Source organism: Mauremys mutica, chromosome 3 (assembly GCF_020497125.1).
Source record: "Mauremys mutica isolate MM-2020 ecotype Southern chromosome 3, ASM2049712v1, whole genome shotgun sequence".
Lineage (NCBI taxonomy): Eukaryota > Metazoa > Chordata > Testudines > Geoemydidae > Mauremys > Mauremys mutica.
In genome coordinates this window covers 47712195-47733248 of record NC_059074.1, presented here as the reverse complement: position 1 = coordinate 47733248, position 21054 = coordinate 47712195, and the positions used below count along the sequence as shown (strand labels likewise).

Here is a 21054-nt window from a genome sequence, read left to right as displayed (position 1 = left end):
TGGTTCAACAAGACAGGGTTCTGGAAGTCCCAAGCTGGCAAGGGAAACTGGCTCAGAGGTAATTTCAGCACGTCAGGTGACAGTCCCAAGGGCCTCTGTGACCGAACCCATCACAGTGTGTTTTTATTGATTTTTAAAAAGAAACAGACAATGAAAAGTACAAAAAGGTAAATATCTTACAGCCTGTATATGTCTCCAAATACTGCATGTTTCACAGGCTCTCTGACTGAATTATGCAATTACACAATTTCACAACTTGTCAAAGCTGAAAAAACCAGATACTAAAAAAGCAGACCATGCTTTATAGACACAACATATTAGAGTGGGGGGCAACAGTAGTGAAATAGGAGAAGAAATACATGATTAGGCAGAGGAAGTAAAGAGGGAACTGCAGGGAAGGGAAGAGGAGGGTGTAGGTAGAATTGAGGTCCAGCATCTTATGAATCATTTCAAGATTTTTTTTTCCAAAAAACCCCCCAAAAGCCAAAAAAACCAAAGCAGGGTCTGCTCTTTCTTGAGCTTGTAATGCTACTAGTACTTCATAACCCATTTCAACATCTCTCATTTTGTTGATGGTATCAGTGAACAATTTTCCTCCCTGAAATAATGGAATAAGAGAAGTTGAAAATGGGTTACAAAGTATCAGTAGCATGATAAGGTCAGTAAAGAGCATTTTTACTTTGTTTATTTCAGGAAAGCCATCAGTGATTTTGTCAACATTATTACTGATGATATGGAAAAAAGGATGAAAAGCACGTTAATTAAATTTGCAGAGGACAGTAAATTGGGAGGTTTTACAAACAGCACTGAGGACAAAAAAGAAATAACACAAAGAGACCTCTACTAAGGAGAAAAAGGATATCGACTTCCGGGGCTGTCAATCTGTCACCTTTTATGAGTAATGAGAACTCAACTTTTTAAATAACTAAACTTATCTAAAATAGGAGTGCAAAGTAAAATGAGATACAACTCAGAAAAGTAATAAAAACACAGATATACAAAAGGAATAAGATAGTTGAAAAACAATGCTGAAATGCACAATTGACAGGATATGATAACCTTGTAATATGACATGCTGGCAAAAAAGGTTGATGCAATTTGGGGCTACATATACAAAAGCATCACATCATCAACCATGGAGGTGATCAATTTTTTTTTATAGTAAATATGGGCACATCCTGCTCTGGGGGTTTCAATGCTAGAAAAATGTCAACAAATTGGAGCAAATTCATAGAAGGGTGACAAAGGAGTAAATAGCTAGATTATTCTCCCTTTGCACCATAGAGAACATTAAAACATTTTAATATAAGTATTCCCAAGAGTTCTCAGCCAAGTCCAGATGAGGGAACCACTGCCTGCTTCTGGTGCTTGATAGCTACTTATAGGATTAATGGAATGGTAAGATTGAATTAAAATGAAGGAAGGAAAATTTAGGGATCTATTCTTGATATCCAAGCTAACTGAAATTTATTAGTGTGGAATAGTCTCTAATGCAACACAGTGGAATTCCCACTTACATTCAAAAATATAGATGCGGGAACAATCCTGCACTGGTGGTCCTGGGCAAGATCACTCCTTCAGTGTTTTTCATCAACTAATGTGTATAACTCTATAACTTTAAAAGAAAAATCATGATTTGAGATGTTGCTAGCTGCTCCGATGTTCTCTTATCTATCTATACTAGGTTCTTATATAGTGCCTCAGAAGTATGATACGTGAGAGCTTAGAGACAAAACCAAATTCTACATGGTGGAAGTCCTCTGTTAATTAGAAATTAGAGTAATGGGAGAATGATTCTTTCAATTCTTTTTGCATAAAACTAGTTTGTTAAATCGGTCAACCAGATAATCTTTGGCCATGAGCAAGCCAGGGAGGCTGAATGTATCAGGGGATTGGCTATGCAATATGGAGCCTGCCAAAGATTCATATGATGGTCAGGTTTGTAGGAACTGAACGTTGTTACCATTTCACTGTTGTTCAGAGACTTCTGTGTAATGAATTGGTGCACTCAGATGTTGAATTTCAGCTTTCAAACAAGCTTTCAAATATGGTAAAGGCAGTCTTAAGATAAAGAAAAGGTATGGAAAAAATCTTATATCAATACAACAGAGATTATCCTTGGATTTAGCAAAGGTAGGAAGGTTAATGGCAGATTAGTAATGGCATGTGGGACCTGTTGTAGAATGAAAACTGACTAAGTTAAATCTACTCAGTTCCTTTTGGCTAAGGCTATGTTTTAGTCATGGGTATTTTTAGTAAAAGTCATGGACAGGACATGGGCAGTAACCTGTCCGTGACTTTTACTACATACCCCTAACTAAAACTTGGGTGGGGAGCCGCGGGTGCTCTGGGGGAGGTGGCCCGGGCCCCCACTGGTCCAGAGAGTGGGGGTAGGCTGCAGCACATTGCCTGGGACCCTCACTGGTGCTGAGAGGGGTTGGGGGGTGGGCTTCAGCACATGGCCTGGGACCCCCACTGGTGCCGGGGGGGAGGGTCGGCAGGGCTGACAGGGGCTCCCTATCCGACTCTGTGTGACGCTGCAGCTCCTAGGCAGTGGAGGGGCAAGGGGGCTCTGTGCACTGCTCCCATCACAAACACCAGCTGCACAGCTTCCATTGGCCGGGAACCGCAGCCAATGGGAACTGTGGGGGTGGGAGCTGCGGGGGCAGGCAGTCCATGGACCCCCCTGGCCCCTCTGCCTAGGAGCTGTAGGGCCGTGCCAGTGGGAGCCAGGGAGGCCACCACCCCGAGGTAAGTGCCCCTCGCCACACTCCAATCCCCTGCCCTTAGACCTCTCCCACACACCCAAATTGCTGTTACTGGCCCAGGGGCTGACCAGCTCTTGCAGCCCCTAAGCCAGCACCGGCTGCTGCTGAAGTCACTGAAGTCACAAAGTCATGGAATCTGTGACTTCCGTGACAGACTCACAGTCTTACTTATGGCCAGAAGATAAACAAAAAGAGGAAAACAGGGATAAAGATGAAATGGTAAAAAAAAAAATCAGCCAGAAAGGAAAAAAGAGCATATACCAATAGACAGATATTGGAAGCAGAAATGGCAACTATGATCAGGAGATGTAAACTCTCTATCAAACCACTAAATGACTTGCTGGAGATTTTAGCTGCAACCGGGAAAGTCCAATAAAGATAAACAAGGGAAAACTCTTAACTTTGCAGAGCAAAAGATGGACAGAACATTTCCATGGTATCCTTAACTGACCCCGCCTTCAGGAATAATATTTCACTTTGAAAAGGGAGAGAAGATGAAAGTAGATGAATTGAAAGTAACCATTGTAAGATTAAAGAACAATATATCACCAGGTGAAGATCAAATCACAGCAGAGCTGCTTAATGTAAGTGGAGAGGTCAACATCAAAATCCTGCTATGCCACTTCCGTTTGGAATGGGAGAAGGAACACATCCCAGAAGAATGAAGAGAAGGATTATAATCAAACTCCTCAAAGGAAGAGATAAGAATGATTGTAACAAGTGGCAGGGGATTTTGCTGCTTTCAATTCCAGAGAAAGCTTTCTGGGTAATCACCCTACATAGAATTAGAGTGATCATAGATAACAGACAGAACCACCAGTTGGTTTTTGCCCAAATCGATCTTGTGTAAACCAGAACTTCACCTGTGCAATATTGTAAAGCAAAGTAACTGTCAGTAGTCCTGAATTTTGTGAATTTCCAAAAGGGGTTTGATAATGCAGATAGAGAATCACTGTGGCAGTTAATACAAGTCTGTGGAGTCCCCAGTAAAATCATTCAAATTATTTAAAAAATGGTATCAGAACACTCAATGTGCAGTTCAGATAAACTAGGAGCTAATTGACTGGCTTAATGTTTACACTTGTGTCAGGGAAGCTAGTATCTTGTCCCCATCTTGTTTGGCATCACTATTGACTTTGTTATGTGACAGACCATAAGTATGGCAACAGATATTGAACAGATAGATGGTGAGCTTGAAGACTGATTTGCAGACAGACAATATCTGTCTTATAAATAAATCAGTTGAAGACTGGCAGACAGACAGATGGTTTTACAAATTCTGACAAGCAAACTGGTCCTATCAATAAATCAAAGCTGGAAGTTTACCTGGCACTAATTGTATCTACTTGAAAGTTTAAAGCTTTGAAAACAATGATTAATTTTGCTTATCTCAGGTCTGTCATTCATGATACTGATGATTGTGTTTGATGCCAGAATAGGAAAAGTAAATGCTATATTTAAAAAACTCAATACCTTATGGACATTCAACGTGATTAGCAAAAACACCAAACTTAAGATCTTTGGAAGCAATGTCCTAAGCATCTTCCTATACATAGTAGAGTCCTGGGAATATAGTAAGTCTATGATATGCAAACTGAATAGCTTTCAATGCACATGTCTGCCTAGAATAATGAAAGTAAAATGGACTGATAAAATAAGTAATTAAGAAATCATAGAATAGGCACAACTACCTACAACAATACAAGTAGTATGGAAAAAGAGATGGACATATCTGGGACATCTTTTAAGAATACTCAATAATAGGCTACCTAAACAAGCATTTGTTTGGTGATTCCAGGGATGGAATCAGTGATTGAGAAGCTGACCTAGAGGCATAGCATAATAAAGTGGCATTATTTCATATCAATATAAAAGACCAGAAAAAACAAGCCCAAGATAGGGATGATCAGTACCACTTGACTTCTGCGCCTGAGGCCTTGGGAAGAATGATGATGGACAACTCAGTTCAGTTTTTCATCTCCACGTCACACATACAAAAATAATTACACCCAGTACTAACTGACACAGTTATTGGCCATCTCTGCAGAGCTGACAAGTACAGAGTGGACACGGATTTCATAATTACATTTAATGTATTTATTTAGATTTAAATAACAATAAAATGATGCCAATGCAAGAGCCCAATACACCCTGAAGCACATTTGATGTTAGACCTGTAGGAATCTTTAAAAATAACGTCACAGTACACATCAAAATGTAACAAACGCATTCAAGCCCTACATGCTTAAAACACTGTGTGAGGTTTTATCTGCACAACTCATAATAAAGTCAAGGAAAATTCTGGGGTTAAAATGCTGTGCACCTTTGAAACTGTATCCTTCAAAATATGTCTATGTAGAGGCACAGGAGGCGGATAATGAGGCAATACTCAAATGTGTATTTAAGTGTAGCCAGATGGACCATACAAAGGAAGGTACACTTCTCCACTCAAGCTGAGTGCTACTGCAGATATAGCCATACACAAAGCTTCGCATATACCATTTCAAGCTATGAATCACAAACCACATCACTGTTCATCATCATGACGACTCCTCTGACAATGAAGATTAAACAAGCCAAAAAACATGCTCCCAGAATTAGTTTGAAAACAGTGCCCCTCCTTGGGAAGCATCACCCAGAAGGCTATTCCAGATCTGAGGAACATAGAAAATGAAGAGGTGTAAATGAACAGATAACTACTACCCGACAAAAGTCTTGTTTCACTTGATTTCAAAAAGTTGTATAGGCAGTAAGAACTGTACAAGGATCTAGAACCAAGGTATATTTTGAAAAACTGAGGCATCTGGATAGAGAGGAGCATTTCTGTTCAGTTCCTGTTGGACAGGGATCCACACCACAAAGCCACCAGCATATAATTGTTTTAGCAATCTCAGCAGAGAGACCCAATGACTGAACAGGCATGGAGAATTAGCTACCTCGTTACCGGCAGAAGTGGTTCCTCCAGAACAAGGTTCAGGTACATCATAAAGCTGCTATAAGGGAGCTTACACTGCCCCTGTCAATGCTGTATCTGTTCAAGGGGTAAATGGAGGATTTGGTCATTAGAATGGTCACTCCAACACTTTTCTCAAGTACTAAATTAACTCAGAAAGGACAAGTTCTGTTCACATAACCCTCCCTAAATTTCAGAAGTATAACTAAGCCTTTGGGGGTCTAATTAAATGTGAGCAGCAAAAAACAATCAAGCTGAAAGTTTGCTATTTGCCTTCTAGGTAACCTATCAAGCAGATGAAGTTACGGACACATGCAGTGCGTTTTCCCCTATCACAGTAAGATCCCTTGTGAAGTTCCATTACAGCCGAACACCAAACACCTCTGTTGTACAGGAACTGCTGCATAGGTAGCCAGCAAGTAAGTGCTCATTATTTGTCAGTAAGAAATACTGTGTCTTCAGCAGTGTTATGGGGAGGAGAAAGAGGGACTGTCAGAAAAGTCCCACATTGCTAAACATTGTTAACATATATGTAACCCAAACTATGAGAAGAGTCAAAATGTAATTGTAGCCCATAGACTTGTAACCTTTAGGAATACGATCTTTTCCACCTGTTCAGGATTCAGTTTTCTTCTTTTGACACTGACCATATTTCCAGCAGAACTAACGACTTTCAGAACGACATTAGAGGATGACTAGCCAAATTGTTTACCATCCTACTCCTATAAAAAAGAATCCTGTTATGATATAGTCATTTTCTTTTATATGACGTGTTCACCGCAGTAGTTGAATGCATGCTTGTCTCTTCTGACATTTCACTTTCAGTTTAATAACACCAGCAACCACTGCCAAAGTTACAAAATCCACTTACTTGTTCGGGGAGACAGATGGACAGATACCATCTTCAAATGGTGTTATTTACAAATGTGGGAAGTGACATGTTCTTGATTTATAGAGATTTTCATAAATTGACTTTTTTTGTGATAAAAATACCAAATACCCAATAAAAAGGCAGGACTGTACATTAATTAACCTTCTGGACCACCGTTTAAGTAGCGTCCCAGAAAAAATACAACTATAGGCAGTGTCTAATTGCTGAAGTGGAAGAACTGGCTTTCCATACACAAATATTTTATTTTCCAGGTACGCCAGCAGGCGGATTATACCTCACTCATTATTATGCCTTCTGCAGCACTGAAAGATGTGCTGAAATCCACATACGTTTGAATAGGTTTCAGGTGTAAACATATGAAAATACAGTAGGTTTGTTTATAATTTTATTTTCCTGGACCCTGCTTTCAAATAGGACATATCTGTTGCAGAAGTAATGGTCCAAAAAGTTAACTAATGTACAGCCTGTGATCTTGGCAAACCAGCTAACCTGTGTATGACCCATGACAACAAGAGACATTACAATTGTATCAGGACCATTCACTTGTATGTGAATATCAAAGAGATGTACTAGACCAGCAATCACTAACCCATTCATTTTAGTAATAGAAATCAAGGGTAGATGCTAAATGTGTTTGTCAGTGTATCTGTATCCTGTTAGAAATTTACCAAAGTAACCAAATTAGCTTTTAGATGCTAAATCCTTTTGAGGTCTTAATTGCCTTACATTATGTATGCAACTGTGTTCAGTTAACCTTAAGGTCAAAGATGAGAGACACTGCAGGAAACTAATAATATTATCTATGTCTTCAGTTTATCTATCCCTGTTATCATGAATGACTGGCTGTTGCCTTCTGAGTATAACTAGATTACCTGTGTATGCATAAAAACAATGAGGAGTCCAGTGGCACCTTAAAGACTAACAGATTTATTTGGGCATAAGCTTTCGTGGGTAAAAAAAACCCACTTCTTCAGATTCATGGAGTGAAAATTACAGATACAGGCATAAATATACTGGCAATGGCCCTCTTCCATGTACCCCTCTGCAATGCATGTACAATGCATGTACTCTGCAATGCCCCTCTGCCATGTACATTGGCCAAACTGGACAGTCTCTATGTAAAAGAATAAATGGACACAAATCAGACATCAGGAAAGGTAACATAGAAAATCCAGTAGGAAAACACTTCAGTCTTCCTGGACATTCAATAACAGATTTAAAAGTAGCCATACATCAACAAAAAAACCTTCAAAAACAGACTTCAAAGAGAAACTGGAGAGCTACAATTCATTTGCAAGCTTAACACCATTAATTTGGGCTTGAATAGGGACTGGGATTGGCTGGCTCACAACAAAAGCAATTTTCCCTCTCTTGGTATTGACACCTCCTCATCAGTTATTGGGAGTGGACCACATCCACCCTGACTGAATTGGCCTTGTCAGCACTGGTTCTCCACTTGTAAGGTAACTCCCTTCTCTTCATGTGTCAGTATATTTATGCCTGCATCTGTAATTTTCACTCCATGCATCTGAAGAAGTGGGGGTTTTACCCATGAAAGCTTATGCCCAAATAAACCTGTTAGTCTTTAAGGCATGTAACAGGCTGGACTCACCGCCACAGAGCCTCCTGCTGGTTTTTCCAGGAATTAGCTCTGGAGCGCCCTTTGCAGGTGGTGTTTCACCCATTGTTTGCTCTGCTGTTTCCTCTGTCTGGGGGGGCCTGCATCGCTCCCGGACCACGGCGTCCTCTTCAGGGCATGGCCCTCCGGCTGTGCCCCACCTCCGTTATCTCCCACCCTTCTGGGGGAGCCAGCAGTCCTTCACCCGGCTTCTTGCTGCCCTCTCTCAGGGCAAGCTGCAGTCCTTTGGCTCAAGCCTGCACTCAGGTGGAGCTGCAGTCAATCAGGCTAGCCTCTTGTTCAGAGTGGGGCAGTAAACAAAGTCCCTCAGCTCCACCTATACTCCAGTGGGGCTGCCAATAGTTAACGAGCACAAGCTCTGGCTCAGAGCAGGGCGGGAAACAAAGTTATCCAGGTCCAACCTGCACTCAGGTGGGGATTCTCACAATTAATGAGCCTAAGCTCTGGTTCCTAGCTGTGTGGGAAACAAAATCTCTCAGCTTGGGCCTGTACCCAAAGTCATTTACCTCAGGCTTTCCTTCAGCTAGCTTGAGGGAGTGGGAGACTGCCATCCACCTCTTGAGTGGCAGGGGGGACGCAGGCCCTCCCACTCCACTGCATCCTGGCCCAGGGCCCTAAGGGTGGCAGAGGGGTCTGCCACCTCGTCAGTGGTGATCTAAGCTGCAACACGCTGACTCCCCTCTGCCAGCGTTGCAGGCAAACAGGGGTCTACTACCCCGGGCCACTTCCACGCTCCCCCTTCAAAGGTACCTGCTGGTTCAGGGAGGCAAGGTGCTCTGTGGGAGCCTTAGTTGCTAGAAGAAGCTCTGCCGGGGGTTGGGTCCAAGCCAGCCATCTGTCTCCTGAGGAGTCGGGTCGTCCAGGGGTCCGGGTGGCCTGGGCCAGTCTTCTGCTTCCCCCGAGGTCAGGTCAGTCCAGGGTCCAGGCGGTCCAGACAAGTCGTCTGCACTCTGTGTGCCTGCTACCATCTCCCAGCGCAAGAGCTCAGGGGAAGCATCTGTCCTCTCCGGTGGCTGGGCCCCCAATGAACTTCCGGGTCCCGCCTTTATACTTCTGACAACTTCTGCTAAAATATCCCCAAGTATTGTCAACATTTAATACCTTGACCTGATTTTGTTCTCCACCACTGTAAGATGCAACAATTATTATAAAGTGCCCTGAATCTTCTCCTCTACTGGAAATCTTATCTAACAATACTAACCCTGTATGGCTTTGTGTCCCTTTGTAGTGCCTACACCACATATTAAGGGTTTTTGAGTCTGCTCCTTTGCTTTGCTTCTTTAACTCAAATACTAGAAGATCATGTTTTAAATGGAGGCCCAAGGTTCATTCTTCTTCAGATAACCACCTAACTCACCAGACTGAATCATCATAGAAATAAGCCTACATTCCCTATAACAATGCAGAATAGGCATTTGATAGGGTAGAATTGCCCTACTGGCTCTGCTATGCTTTCATTGGCAACTTATAGAACTCAGGGGTTCTAACTGATTGTATCAAAATTGTTCTCTTGCCTCTAAAGGGCAGCAGGTGATAAACAGTAACTGCCTGGAGGTGAAAATAAGAAGTTAACACACAACATGTTAAATGATCTCATTGTGATCACAGCTTCACATACTAGGAATTCTGTGCTTTAGTAGATTCAATCATTTAAATTTCATAACCAGATTTGCATTCCAACACAATGACTTGATGGCAATTTCGAATGATTTAGTATTTTCAGTATTGTGGAATGTCTTTATCATCCCTCCTTATCAGAATTAGCGATGGATGACAATGCAGACTATGTCCTGTTCTGATGTTAAAGATGAGAAGTCCAAGAACTGTGGAACAAGTCAGCAAGGAACCTAGTAGAAGTCAATCGCAGTTCAAGACTCTAACTTTACACTTGATTGGTAATGAACCATGAGGATTATTCAATCCAGTCTAGTGCTAATCTCTGAGGGATACATTGTGCCTTCTACTTGTGCAAGTGTTGCTGAGGTAGGTACAATGAACCTCTTTGCACTCTTGAGAAAGACATGACTTTAATCCCTGCACTCCAGGGATAGCAGGGAGAGCTCTCTCATGGTGCTCTAGGGGACACATGCAACCCTGAATGGGTGGAGGAAGGTGGGACCAAAGCGTTGATCTTCCTGCTCCACACTAGCCCAGCAACAACAGCTAGGCATGGGGGCGAGGGAGGGCACACTACAACATCCTAATTGATGGTTCCTTTAAGATGGCACCCTAAAGCACTGCACGATTTTGGAGCTCCCCTAGAGCTGAGTGTTTCTGCCCACCTTGAGGTTTCAGCAAAATCAATTTAAAAACCATACAAGTCTGTAATCTGTAAAGAGGCATCTTGTATATGGATGTGTCATATAAAGCTAAGACAATGATTATTTAATTACTGTTAAAGCATCTGCACCTGGAGATCCAGCCAACAGCTTATTGCCTGTAAACAGCAATCAATTTTCATGTGAGAGATTCCTGTTATGCTAAACACAGAGGAAGCATAAAGCAGCAAATCACATCAGCAGGAGCAGACACTCAAGGGTTCAAGGGTAGAAGATGGCTGGATAGTGGGAATCCCATCATGCATCCCTTGCATGCCCTGTAAAATAACAAGGAGCAACACTAGCACCAACATAAGCTGCATTCTTAATGCAGAAAGGGGCAACACTATTTTTGACACAGATTTCAGAGAAAAACATCCTGCAATACAATACATAGGATTCCACAATGATCAGCTCTCCCTTTAAGAAGACTATGGACAGCTTTTCTACAGAGCATGTGAAAGTGAATAAGAACCATGTATCACACACAACACTACTAGTCCCTTATTGCTCAGGATCAGAGTAAATGATACTTTCATTTTGGTTTAATTTACTTAATCTTCTTTGAGAAGATTATATATAATTTTTGCTCTATTTGCCAACTTAACAATGAGCAACAGATGAGATAACCAGACTCAGATACTGCTAAGTAATTTTAATGCAAACGTTATGGCTAAAGCATGATTGCTCATTATTTGCATCAATATGACTGTTGAATCTTCATCAATAATTAGCACATGATAAACATATGGTACTAGAAACCAATTAAAAGCCATACCAGTCAATTAAAAAAAATCAGAGCCAAATTCTGCCTTTTGATTTATCCATGTAGCCCAAGCTAGATAAATCTACATAGGATGGTATATCACAATGACAACAAACAATGGTGACACACAAATCCCTGCAAAGACAGATCTGAAAAAAGAAGCCACATGCAAAATGTGAGAAGAGTCAAAAAGATAAACTACTGCTGCTGTTGAGTAAATGAAAATCCAGATAGATATGCCTCAAAGTGAATTGATCCTCAGAGCCTAATTGGGTCTCTGGCATTCATGTTGCATCTGGTGCTCATTTATAAATATATAATTTATTAAGACTAATTTATTATCAGTTGATCTAACTGTAAAGTAAAATGGAGAAGGAGTCTAAACTACTGAAGAACAATTAATCAAGACACAGATGCCCTAGAGAGTGTGTATAAATTATTACAATCCCTGAGAAATAATCAAATTGGTAGTGATGGTGAAACATGAATTTAATTATTTCTGATCTGAACTACAGTAGCAGAAGATAGAAAATAATTATCATAGTATTGGCCAATGAAGGCCTTACTCCTTAGAAGAAAAATATGGGAAACAGTTGTTATTAAATTATTTGAAACACAAACTTGTTGGCCTTCAAATATAACCCCACATGGAGTTTGCCAGCTTCTGGAATTCTGGACTGAGCCTCTAGGGGACCCTACCCTATGAATTATGATAATAATGGCTACCAGAGTCCTCCAACATCATTTCCCAGCACACTTGGTATAACAGATGGCAACAGAATGGACTAGAAATTACAGCTGAGGCCAATAGGGAGGCTTCTGCATGGGTTGATATGGACAAGCAGTATGCTGGCCCAATGATGAGCCAGGGCTTTTCGGGCTCTCAGGGTATGTCTACAGTGCATCTGAGAGTGAGTCTCCCAGCCTGGGTCCATGGATTTGCGTTAGCAGGGCTCATGCTAGCGCACTAAAAATAGCAGTGTGAATATTGCTTTGTTGTTGCAGCTCCAGAAAGCTTGAGAGCCTGAGTTCCAGCCAAAGCCCCCGTGTCTACACAACTATTTTCAGCGCACTAGCATGAGCCCCGTGAGCACAAGTCTGTCTACCCAGGCTGGGAGGCTCATTCCCAGATACAGTGCAGACATACCCCCATGGGGTGGGGCCAGCCTGGCTCAGAGACAGAGGCTCATTTTCATTTCAGCTTTGAATTTGAGAGCGGAGAGAGAAGCAGAACGTCTCAGGTAGCCTCTGATTAACTCCCCTTCCCACAAAGAGAGTCTTTGAATTGCTTTGGGATCTGGTGCATCAGACAGTTCCAGCCCTGTGGAGACCAGTGTTCAGAGAGGTAGTGAACTGACCAGGCAAGGACTACCAAGAGCCAGCTAAGACCTACACAGAACTCCAGACCAGGGAGACAGGAGAGGACCCTGCCCCACCCGGGGGCAAACCCACATAAGAGGTTTTGTTTAAGCCAGCCAGAGTTCACAGTGCTGCAACATTCATCTTCAGACATCCCCAGTGTCCTCCTTGCCTGGCAAGGGGGCAGGGAGGGAGCTGGGAAAGAGCTGTGATTGAAGGGAGGTGGGAAATGTGTTGATGTTTTAGTACTCAGTTAACCATAACCCTTTCCTTCCTTGGATCCTATTTTCCTGCCCCCAATAAAATCTCCCTGTTATACCGTCGGTTTTCAGTGTGTCATTTCTTTGATGGGATTTGTGTTAATGTACTTTATTGTTTCATGTGTACTGGTTTTATACTCCTTGCCAGCAGTGGTAGCATTATTCATTTTCCCAAAGGGTAGCACCCCTTGTGTCTCAGGCACAGTGAAGAGTCACCTTGCATGGAGCCACCAAGTGTCACAAAAAAGAGCTTTTTTAGTGGATACCACATGTGGGGGATGTGGCTATTGGGAAATGCACAGGATCCATAAAATAATTTATTTTATAAAGTGGACTACAGAATGAAAAAGTCAATTATCCATGATGGCATTTCCCATACTTGGAATGGAAGTTACTTAAAATTTACCATGTTATCTGAATTACCAGTGAGAAATTACACAAAAGGGACCTAGAAAAATTGAAACCATGAGGAGAAATTAAAATGAGATTCAGTATGGAAATTTTCTCCCCGTTACACTAATATATTACTAATATATTAGTAACAATACAAAAACCTTTCAGCTTCTTAATTCCTATGTTTAGCACCATTTTTTCTGTCCATATTTTTTCCTACAACTCTTGTTTGGGTGGCTTCCTCCCCTTTCCATTCTCATTACATTAGCAACTTCTTGTTTCTGGCAATCCTCCTTTCTTCTCTTCCCCCACTCTCCACTTGAGAAGTTGTGCCTTTATTGCCATATGTTCAGATTGTTCTGCCTTCTTCCACAGTCGTGATTTGAATAATTCCTCCCATTTCACTCTGTTCAATAGATATTTAACTGCTTTTTTTTTTAATTCTAATCCCTTTGTAGTGCTAGCTTTTATTAACCCCTTTGTTACTCTGTTAAATTTAAGTAGCTTGTGTACACTCCTTATCATTCCTCTATTTGCCTCACATTTTCAATCAGTTCCTCCTGATCATTAGCAAGTCAGTCCAAGATGATTTTTCTTGCAGCTGCATTTTTTAGCTCATGGATTATAATCCTTTCCTGTGTGTAACTCAGGATACTTGCTGATGGTGTATGTTTGGTTGTAACTAACACCCAACAGACATCTGGGTATTTTAATTCCCCCCAGGAATCCAGTATCCTGTGGTTTCAAGTACTTAGAGCATCGGTCCCTGAATGCATCCTTAATTCTCCTCCAATTATGTGGCATGATTTGCTTATCCTAGCAATTAAGCCCTGGACATAACTGCTGGCACGTTTCTTTATAAACCTATGCTTACATTAGATTCTAAAGAGTTATATATATATTTTTCCTTGATATTATTCAATAATTTCACCTGAGAGCTACCCTTTGGCTGGTACCTTTCGTTTCCAATGATGTTGGCTCCTCATAAATCCCTTCACATTCTCTCTTCAGTCACTACGAGCTCCCCCTAAGCCTCCTCATGCTCCCCAGCTTCTTCTCCTTATTCCAAAGCCATCTTCCTTCTTCCCCATCATTCTTTTCTCTCTTCTATCTTCAAATCTGCTAGCTGTGCACAAGCTCCTCTTCCTCCATTCTTCCTACCCCCCTCAAATTTCCTCTGCCTTTACTTTCCAACCACTTTCACTGTTCTCTCTACCTCCAGACTCCTGCCTGTTCTACTTTCTGCTCCCTCCACACCATGGCTCTTCACTTCCCCTACCTCCCTCCTCCTCAAATTTATCAGCCTGTGCTACTTCTTCCCCCAACCTCCTCATTCCCAGGATCTCTTCACTCTCCTCTTGACACATCCAAGTCTCTGAATCTCACTTTACCCCCTTTCCAAACAGCCCCCTGCCCTACCCCACTGCTCCCCAATACCCATCTGTCTCAAACACCTTACCCGGTCCTCCTCCCAATTGCTCTGCAGAACCTCCCTCCCTCTCCCTGAATATTCCCTCTACTTCCAAATCTCCAATCTCTCCTCTTTCCCAACCCCACATTATCTCAAACCTCTCACCAAACAGCTCTTCCTGACCCCCAGTCAATCTTCTCCTCTTTCTACTCTTCGCCTTTCCAGTCTCTTTTCCCAAACTCCTCATTCTCTCTAATATCCACTTCTCTCCTCAAACCCCTCTTCTCCCTTCCCTACCTCAAAACTTCTTATTCCCATACCTCCCCCCTCTGTCCACTTCTCTTCAGTCACCTTCTCCTCCCAAAGGCCATTACCTCCCGCAGTTATTCCACTCCCAAATGCTCACCGTTTTTCCTCCCTCCCCAGCTTCCCCTGTCTTTACTATTTTAAGGTCTCCATTACTCTGTGCCCTAAGGTTTACTAAAACTTCCACTTGTGATGTTGCTTTTCTCCATCCCTTTCTTCACATCCTCCTTGCCTCCCTCAGTCACTCTGTCTAGTAAAGTACCTCCAACCTCCCCCATTTGCTCTGCTTTACCTTCCTACCCTTCTAGATCCCTGTATCTTCCCCCTCTTTTGTCTGCCTTCCCCTGACCTCCAGTTCACCTCCCAGAAATTACCCATGGTGCCTGCCTCCAAGTCCCATCCCCCCCCCGAACAGCACCCTCTTCACCTTTTCCCTGATAGGTGTCTGCTGAGCAATTCTGCATGAAGCAGTAGCCACTGTTCTTTGCTTTCTGCTGTGCTACCTTCCCTCCTCCTTCACAGATGAATGAAATTTGGGTGCGGATGTGTGTAGAGACAGACACAGATATTTGTCTCCTCTCCCTCCCTGGCTGAAAGTTGGGAGTGCCCCACTCTCCATAGTTACACCCTTGGATCCTAGCATTCATTCTATGCATAGAAATTGATTCAAACTGTAGATACGAGAACAAGTTATCAATCTAATTTGTTTTCCACATTTATCAGTGCCAAGAGTAATTCCTGTCAGGTGAGTAATGACCGCCTATGCATTTAAATGTCAAAGTTAAGCTCCGCCAACTCGGTTGAGAATATCTGAATGAAAAAAGCAGCATGACTACCAGGCAGAGAAGTGCTGTCAGCACTGTATGATGGAAAACATCTGTCTATAAAGATCTGAATAGGGTTTGAGAATTTCAGCACCCCTGCCAGCTGGACAGAGATTAAAGAATTAGCATTTCATTGACACAACCTTCCTAGCTTGGATGAGCTTTTTACTTAGAGATTCTAATGACAACTGCAACTAATTGTTAGTAAACAGCTAAAAAACCTGGATGCCTTAATGTTGCTCTCTCAATTAAAACTCTCATAAAAGCTGCTTTTAGCAGTCTCAAATGATTATAGCACATGATGCTACCAGCTTGTTAAATACCACAGGGATGACAAATGGCATGAAAAGATAGCAATTTTCATTTCAAAATAAACTGTCAGGTACAAACACATTTATCTCATCTGTTTTGTCTAAATCTAACGTTCACTCTTAGATGCAAGAAACAGTGTTCCCAAATGCCACCACTACATTGCTGATGGTTTAACTCACCTGTTTTTTATTCACAGTTTAAGCAGTCTGAAAATCAATCCAAACAGGTTATATTACAACTCTTCTGGAGAGGAATGCAGAGCAATACTCACCCAGGATGTTTCCAATGAGAGCCACAATGAATACAACAATATACCCTGCAATCAGGACCCATTCATATTCTTTGGGATGTAAATATTCCCTCCAAAGATATTGCAGAAATTCCTCATCATTATAGTCAGCAGAGGGGATTGAAAAAGGCTCCTGAGTATCATTCAGTTCTGGAACAGAAGACCAGTTCCTGCAAGAAGGGAGACAGTCCAGTTTGGTCTCGGACATCACTGGTTGTAGCCTGGGTCTGGATCAAAACCTCTCAGTACTTCAAGCTTCTGTGAAGCCCATCCATTTTACACTTGTGATGCACAATGAAAAACCCAGAGTTGGGGGAAAAGGAGAAAAAGAATGAAAAGTTACAGAGCCAATGATGACCAAGGCTTTTACTCTGCAACTTCTCCTACTATCTTGGCAGCACTTCCCAGCAAAGATGCACACACAGCAGCTCTGGAAGAGGGAATGACGACTCGGCATCAGAGGCTGCAGTGACTCGGGAGCCGGCACAGCACATGCTTACAAATGCATCATTCTGGCACAGAATCTGCAATACACAGCAAATCCTTGGGGGGAGAAGGAGGAACGGGCAGTTTGCTTCCAAACGTGAGAGTATATGTGATCCAACCTGTAAGCAAGAGCATACTTGCCTCACTGCCTGTGTATACAAGTGTGCTCATGCAACGTGTGTCTCACATTTAGGAATCCTTAGACATACACTTACACCAGTCCTTGTTACTCCAAAACTGCCCTCCCTAGCTCCACAGCCCCTTCCCTATGCTATTGCCCCTCCCCTCAGCTTCCTCTTCTCCTGCCCCTCTCTGTGACCCCAGTTTTCTTTCCTCCCAAGTTTCCCTTGCAGTCTGCTCTCCGTATCCCCACCACGTCTCCCCTGTCCTGTTCCAGCTTTAAATATCAGTAAATTAAACTTCAATTTTGGAGAGAAAAAGAGCAGCATCAGTGGAAGAGAGATAGAATGGGGGGAGCTACTGAAATCAGTGGATAGTGACTCGGAAAGCCCTTCAAATCCTGCTGGGTAAGTGGCTAAAGTAGATGTGGAATTATTCTTTGCACGGTGTCCCAATGGGGGCTCCACTTCAACGGCACATGCATTCCTGCACCTTTGATCTGAAATTTTGACAATAGTGCCCGTGCAACCTGTGCATGCATCCTACATATCCTCGTGCCCCATACCAAGGATATATAGGGTTGAACAGGTGAACCACCCTCAACTGCCTTCAGCTTGAGATGGAATGTTGAGCATGCCTACTTCCCTTTTGCCAAGTCATAGTTAGTTTAGTTGGGATTTGTTGTTTCTGCCTTTTGAGGGTTTGTTCTGGATGATTTCAGTATCTGGGATATGCTGGGATCCCCATGCTTAAAGCGTTGTCTTTCCTGATCGGGAGGCTATCCCAGTTAGTGTTGGACACTCTTGATGTCTTGTGTTTAGGAGACATGCACATACCGGCTAAGTGTAAGATCTGCTCCTCATTCAACAGCAGATCTCATAAACGGGGAAATAAAGTCAAACCATGGATGATGGAGCAAGCTCTAGGACTGGCTTCTGATCCAGGATCCAAGGACCCTCCTGGACACCAGCATCTGAGCACATTTACTGCTCTGTCTAACTCCAGATCCTGTTCACCAAGGCCCTTGAGGGCTACGTAGGCTGGGTCTCAGTCACAAAAGAATTGGGAGATATGGCACTGCTGGAAGTACCAAGAGCCCAGTACTCTAAGTTTATGGGTACCAACAAAAGGAGCAGTAGTGATATATCTCCTTCCAAGAAGTCTGGATTGCTGACTGTGAAGCAGGTTCTGGAGACCTCAGGTACCAAAGGGAGTAATAGTGAGGCTCCAAGTGATTCTAGTACTGGGAAAATGTCTAAGGTGCTCTCTAAGAGCCTCATTTCTGCCAAATGAGACTCAACGATGAAGACCTCTTCTGCTTCAAGTGTTTATTTCCCTATGAGCCGACATTCTACTTCAAAAAGGTCTACAACACCAGACTCTTCAGTAGCTGTGGTACCGGGAGCGATTTCAGATGACTGGAAAAGGGAAAATATAGTGCCAATCTACAAAAAGGGAAATAAGGATAACCCAGGGAATTACAGACCAGTCAGCTGAACTTCTATACCCAGAAAGATAATGGAGCAAATAATTAAGCAATCAATTTGCAAACATCTAGAAGATAAGGTGATAAGTAACAGTAAGCCTAGATTTGTAAAGAACAAATCATGTCAAACCAACCTGTTAGCTTTCTTTGACAGGGTAACAAGCCTTGTGGATAGGGTGGAAGTGGTAGACATGGTATATCTTGACTTTAGTAAAGATTTTGATACTGTCTCGCATGGCCTTCTCAAAGAAACTAGGGAAATGCAATCTAGATGGAACTACTATAAGGTGGGTGCAAAACTGGTTGGAAAACCATTCCGAGAGAGTAGTTATCAGTGGTTCACAGTCATACTGGAAGCATGTAACCAGTGGAGTCCCGCAGGGATCAGTTCTGGGTCCGGTTATGTTCAATATCTTCATCAATAATTTAGATAATGGCATAGAGAGTACACTTATAAAGTTTGCAAATGATACCAATCTGGGAGGGGTTGAAAGTGATCTGAAGGATAGGATTAAAATTCAAAATGATCTGGAGAAATGGTCTGAAGTAAATAGGATGAAATTGAAGAAGGACAAATGCAAAGTACTTCATTTAGGAAGGAACAATCAGTTGCACACATACAAAATGGGACTGCCTATGAAAGAGTATTGTGGAAAGGGATCTGGGGTTCATAGTGGACCACAAGCTAAATAGGAGTCAACAGTGTAACACTCTTGCAAAAAAAGTGAACATCATTCTGGGATGTATTAGCAGGAGTGTTCTAAGCAAGACAGAAGTAGTAATTCTTCCGCTCTGCTCCGTGCTGATTAGGCCTCAACTGGAGTATTGTGTCCAGTTCTGGGTGCCACATTTCAGGAAGGGTGTGGACAAATTGGAGAAAGTCCAGAGAAGAGGAACAAAAATGATTAAAGGTCTAGAAAACATGACCTATGAGGGAAAACTGAAAAAATTGGGTTTGTTTAGTCTGGACAAGAGAAGTGTGGTGGTGGTGAGGGGCGGGGGTTATCGCGTGTGTGTAAAAGGATATTACAAGGAGAAGGGAGAAAAATAGTTTTTCTTAACCTCGGAGGATAGGACAAGAAGCAATGGGCTTAAATAGCATCCAGGGCAATTTAGGTTGGACATTAGGAGAAACTTCCTAACTGTCAGGGTGGTTAAGCACTGGAATAAATTGCCTAGGGAGGCTGTGGAATCTCCATCACTGGAGATTTTTACAAGCAGGTTAGACAAACACCTGTCAGGAATGGTCTAGATAATACTTAGTCCTGCCATGAGGCAGGGGACTGGACTAGATGACCTCTCAAGGTCCCTTCTAGTCCTATGATTCTACCTACCCCAGAGACTTGGACCATTACATTGATCCTGACAGAGTCTGGATGTACTCACTCAACTGCTGCACCAACACATTCAGGAAAGGTCTCTACCTCAGTACAGGAGCGGTGCCAGAGTTTCTGGTGCCCTCAGCAGAATTCAGGGGGCGGCATTTTGTGCGCTCCCCACAGGGCGCGCGGGAGCTTCCGGTTCCACTCCCATCACGCCGCCGAAGAAGGACCCTCCGCCAAAATGCCGCAGGCAACAGCGGCAGTCATTGAGCTGCTCGATTGCCTGCCGCTGTTTTCTGCGGCACGTCGGCAGAAGGTCCTTCTTCGGTGGTGCGATGGGAGCGTAACCGGAAGCTCCCGCGTGCCCCGTGGGGAGCGCACAAAATGCCGCACCCTGAATCCTGGCGCCCTAGGCAACCGCCTAGGGTCGCCTAATGGAAGCGCCGGCCCTGCCTCAGTACCAGTGCTCGCCTCCACAGGATTGTGTCCAACTCCCACTTATGTATCAATATCATAGAAGTTTAGATTTTCAAAGGATCTTGTGCCAATCAGTCAGAATTTCCATGGCTTGTGTGCACTGAATACTCCTGGGGGAAAATTAAAAATTCTGCACACAATATTTTAAAATACTGCAAAATGCTGCAAATTTTATTCGTCAAAATAACACTATATAATCACAGCCACAATCACACCAGTTTCAATTATTTTGGCAATTTATTTCAAAATACCTGTGTGGAAGTAGATTGCAATTGCTAGAGATAATAAAGTACCTGACTTGCTGCACCCAACCTGAGAGCGAGAACTCTGTTTTTCTCCGACACCTGTCAGCATGTATGTCTGTAACAATACAGACACACATGAAAATTCCCTCAGGAGTAGAGAGTTAAAAATACTCTCTGCCCCCTTCACCTCACAGAGCCCGCTAGGGGGCCAGAAACCCACAACCCCTCCCCCCAAATACAGCTATCAGGGCCCTCCTAGCACCCTCCTCCCCTCCAGATCCCAGCCATGGCCTCCCTCAGCCCAGACACCTATGCCTTCCCTCCCCAAACCCAGGTGTGGCTCCCCCAGCCCAGACACCTGCCCCCTTACTGCCCAGTGATCCAGAAGGAGAAACAATCTGTTTCTGGAACCTCAGGCTTGTATGGAG

At 42.9% G+C, this 21054-nt stretch overlaps 1 protein-coding gene across 1 annotated transcript in view; it reads right to left on the bottom strand.

Moving 5' to 3' along the window:
• The window catches only part of HCRTR2 (hypocretin receptor 2), a 53340-nt gene extending 36642 nt beyond the window's left edge, over positions 1-16698 (bottom strand). Inside the window, exon 1 of the mRNA XM_045011428.1 lies at positions 16473-16698. Within this exon, the coding sequence (XP_044867363.1) occupies positions 16473-16698 (226 nt within the window). The remainder of the gene's footprint in view (positions 1-16472) is intronic.
• Positions 16699-21054: the final 4356 nt, after the last annotated feature.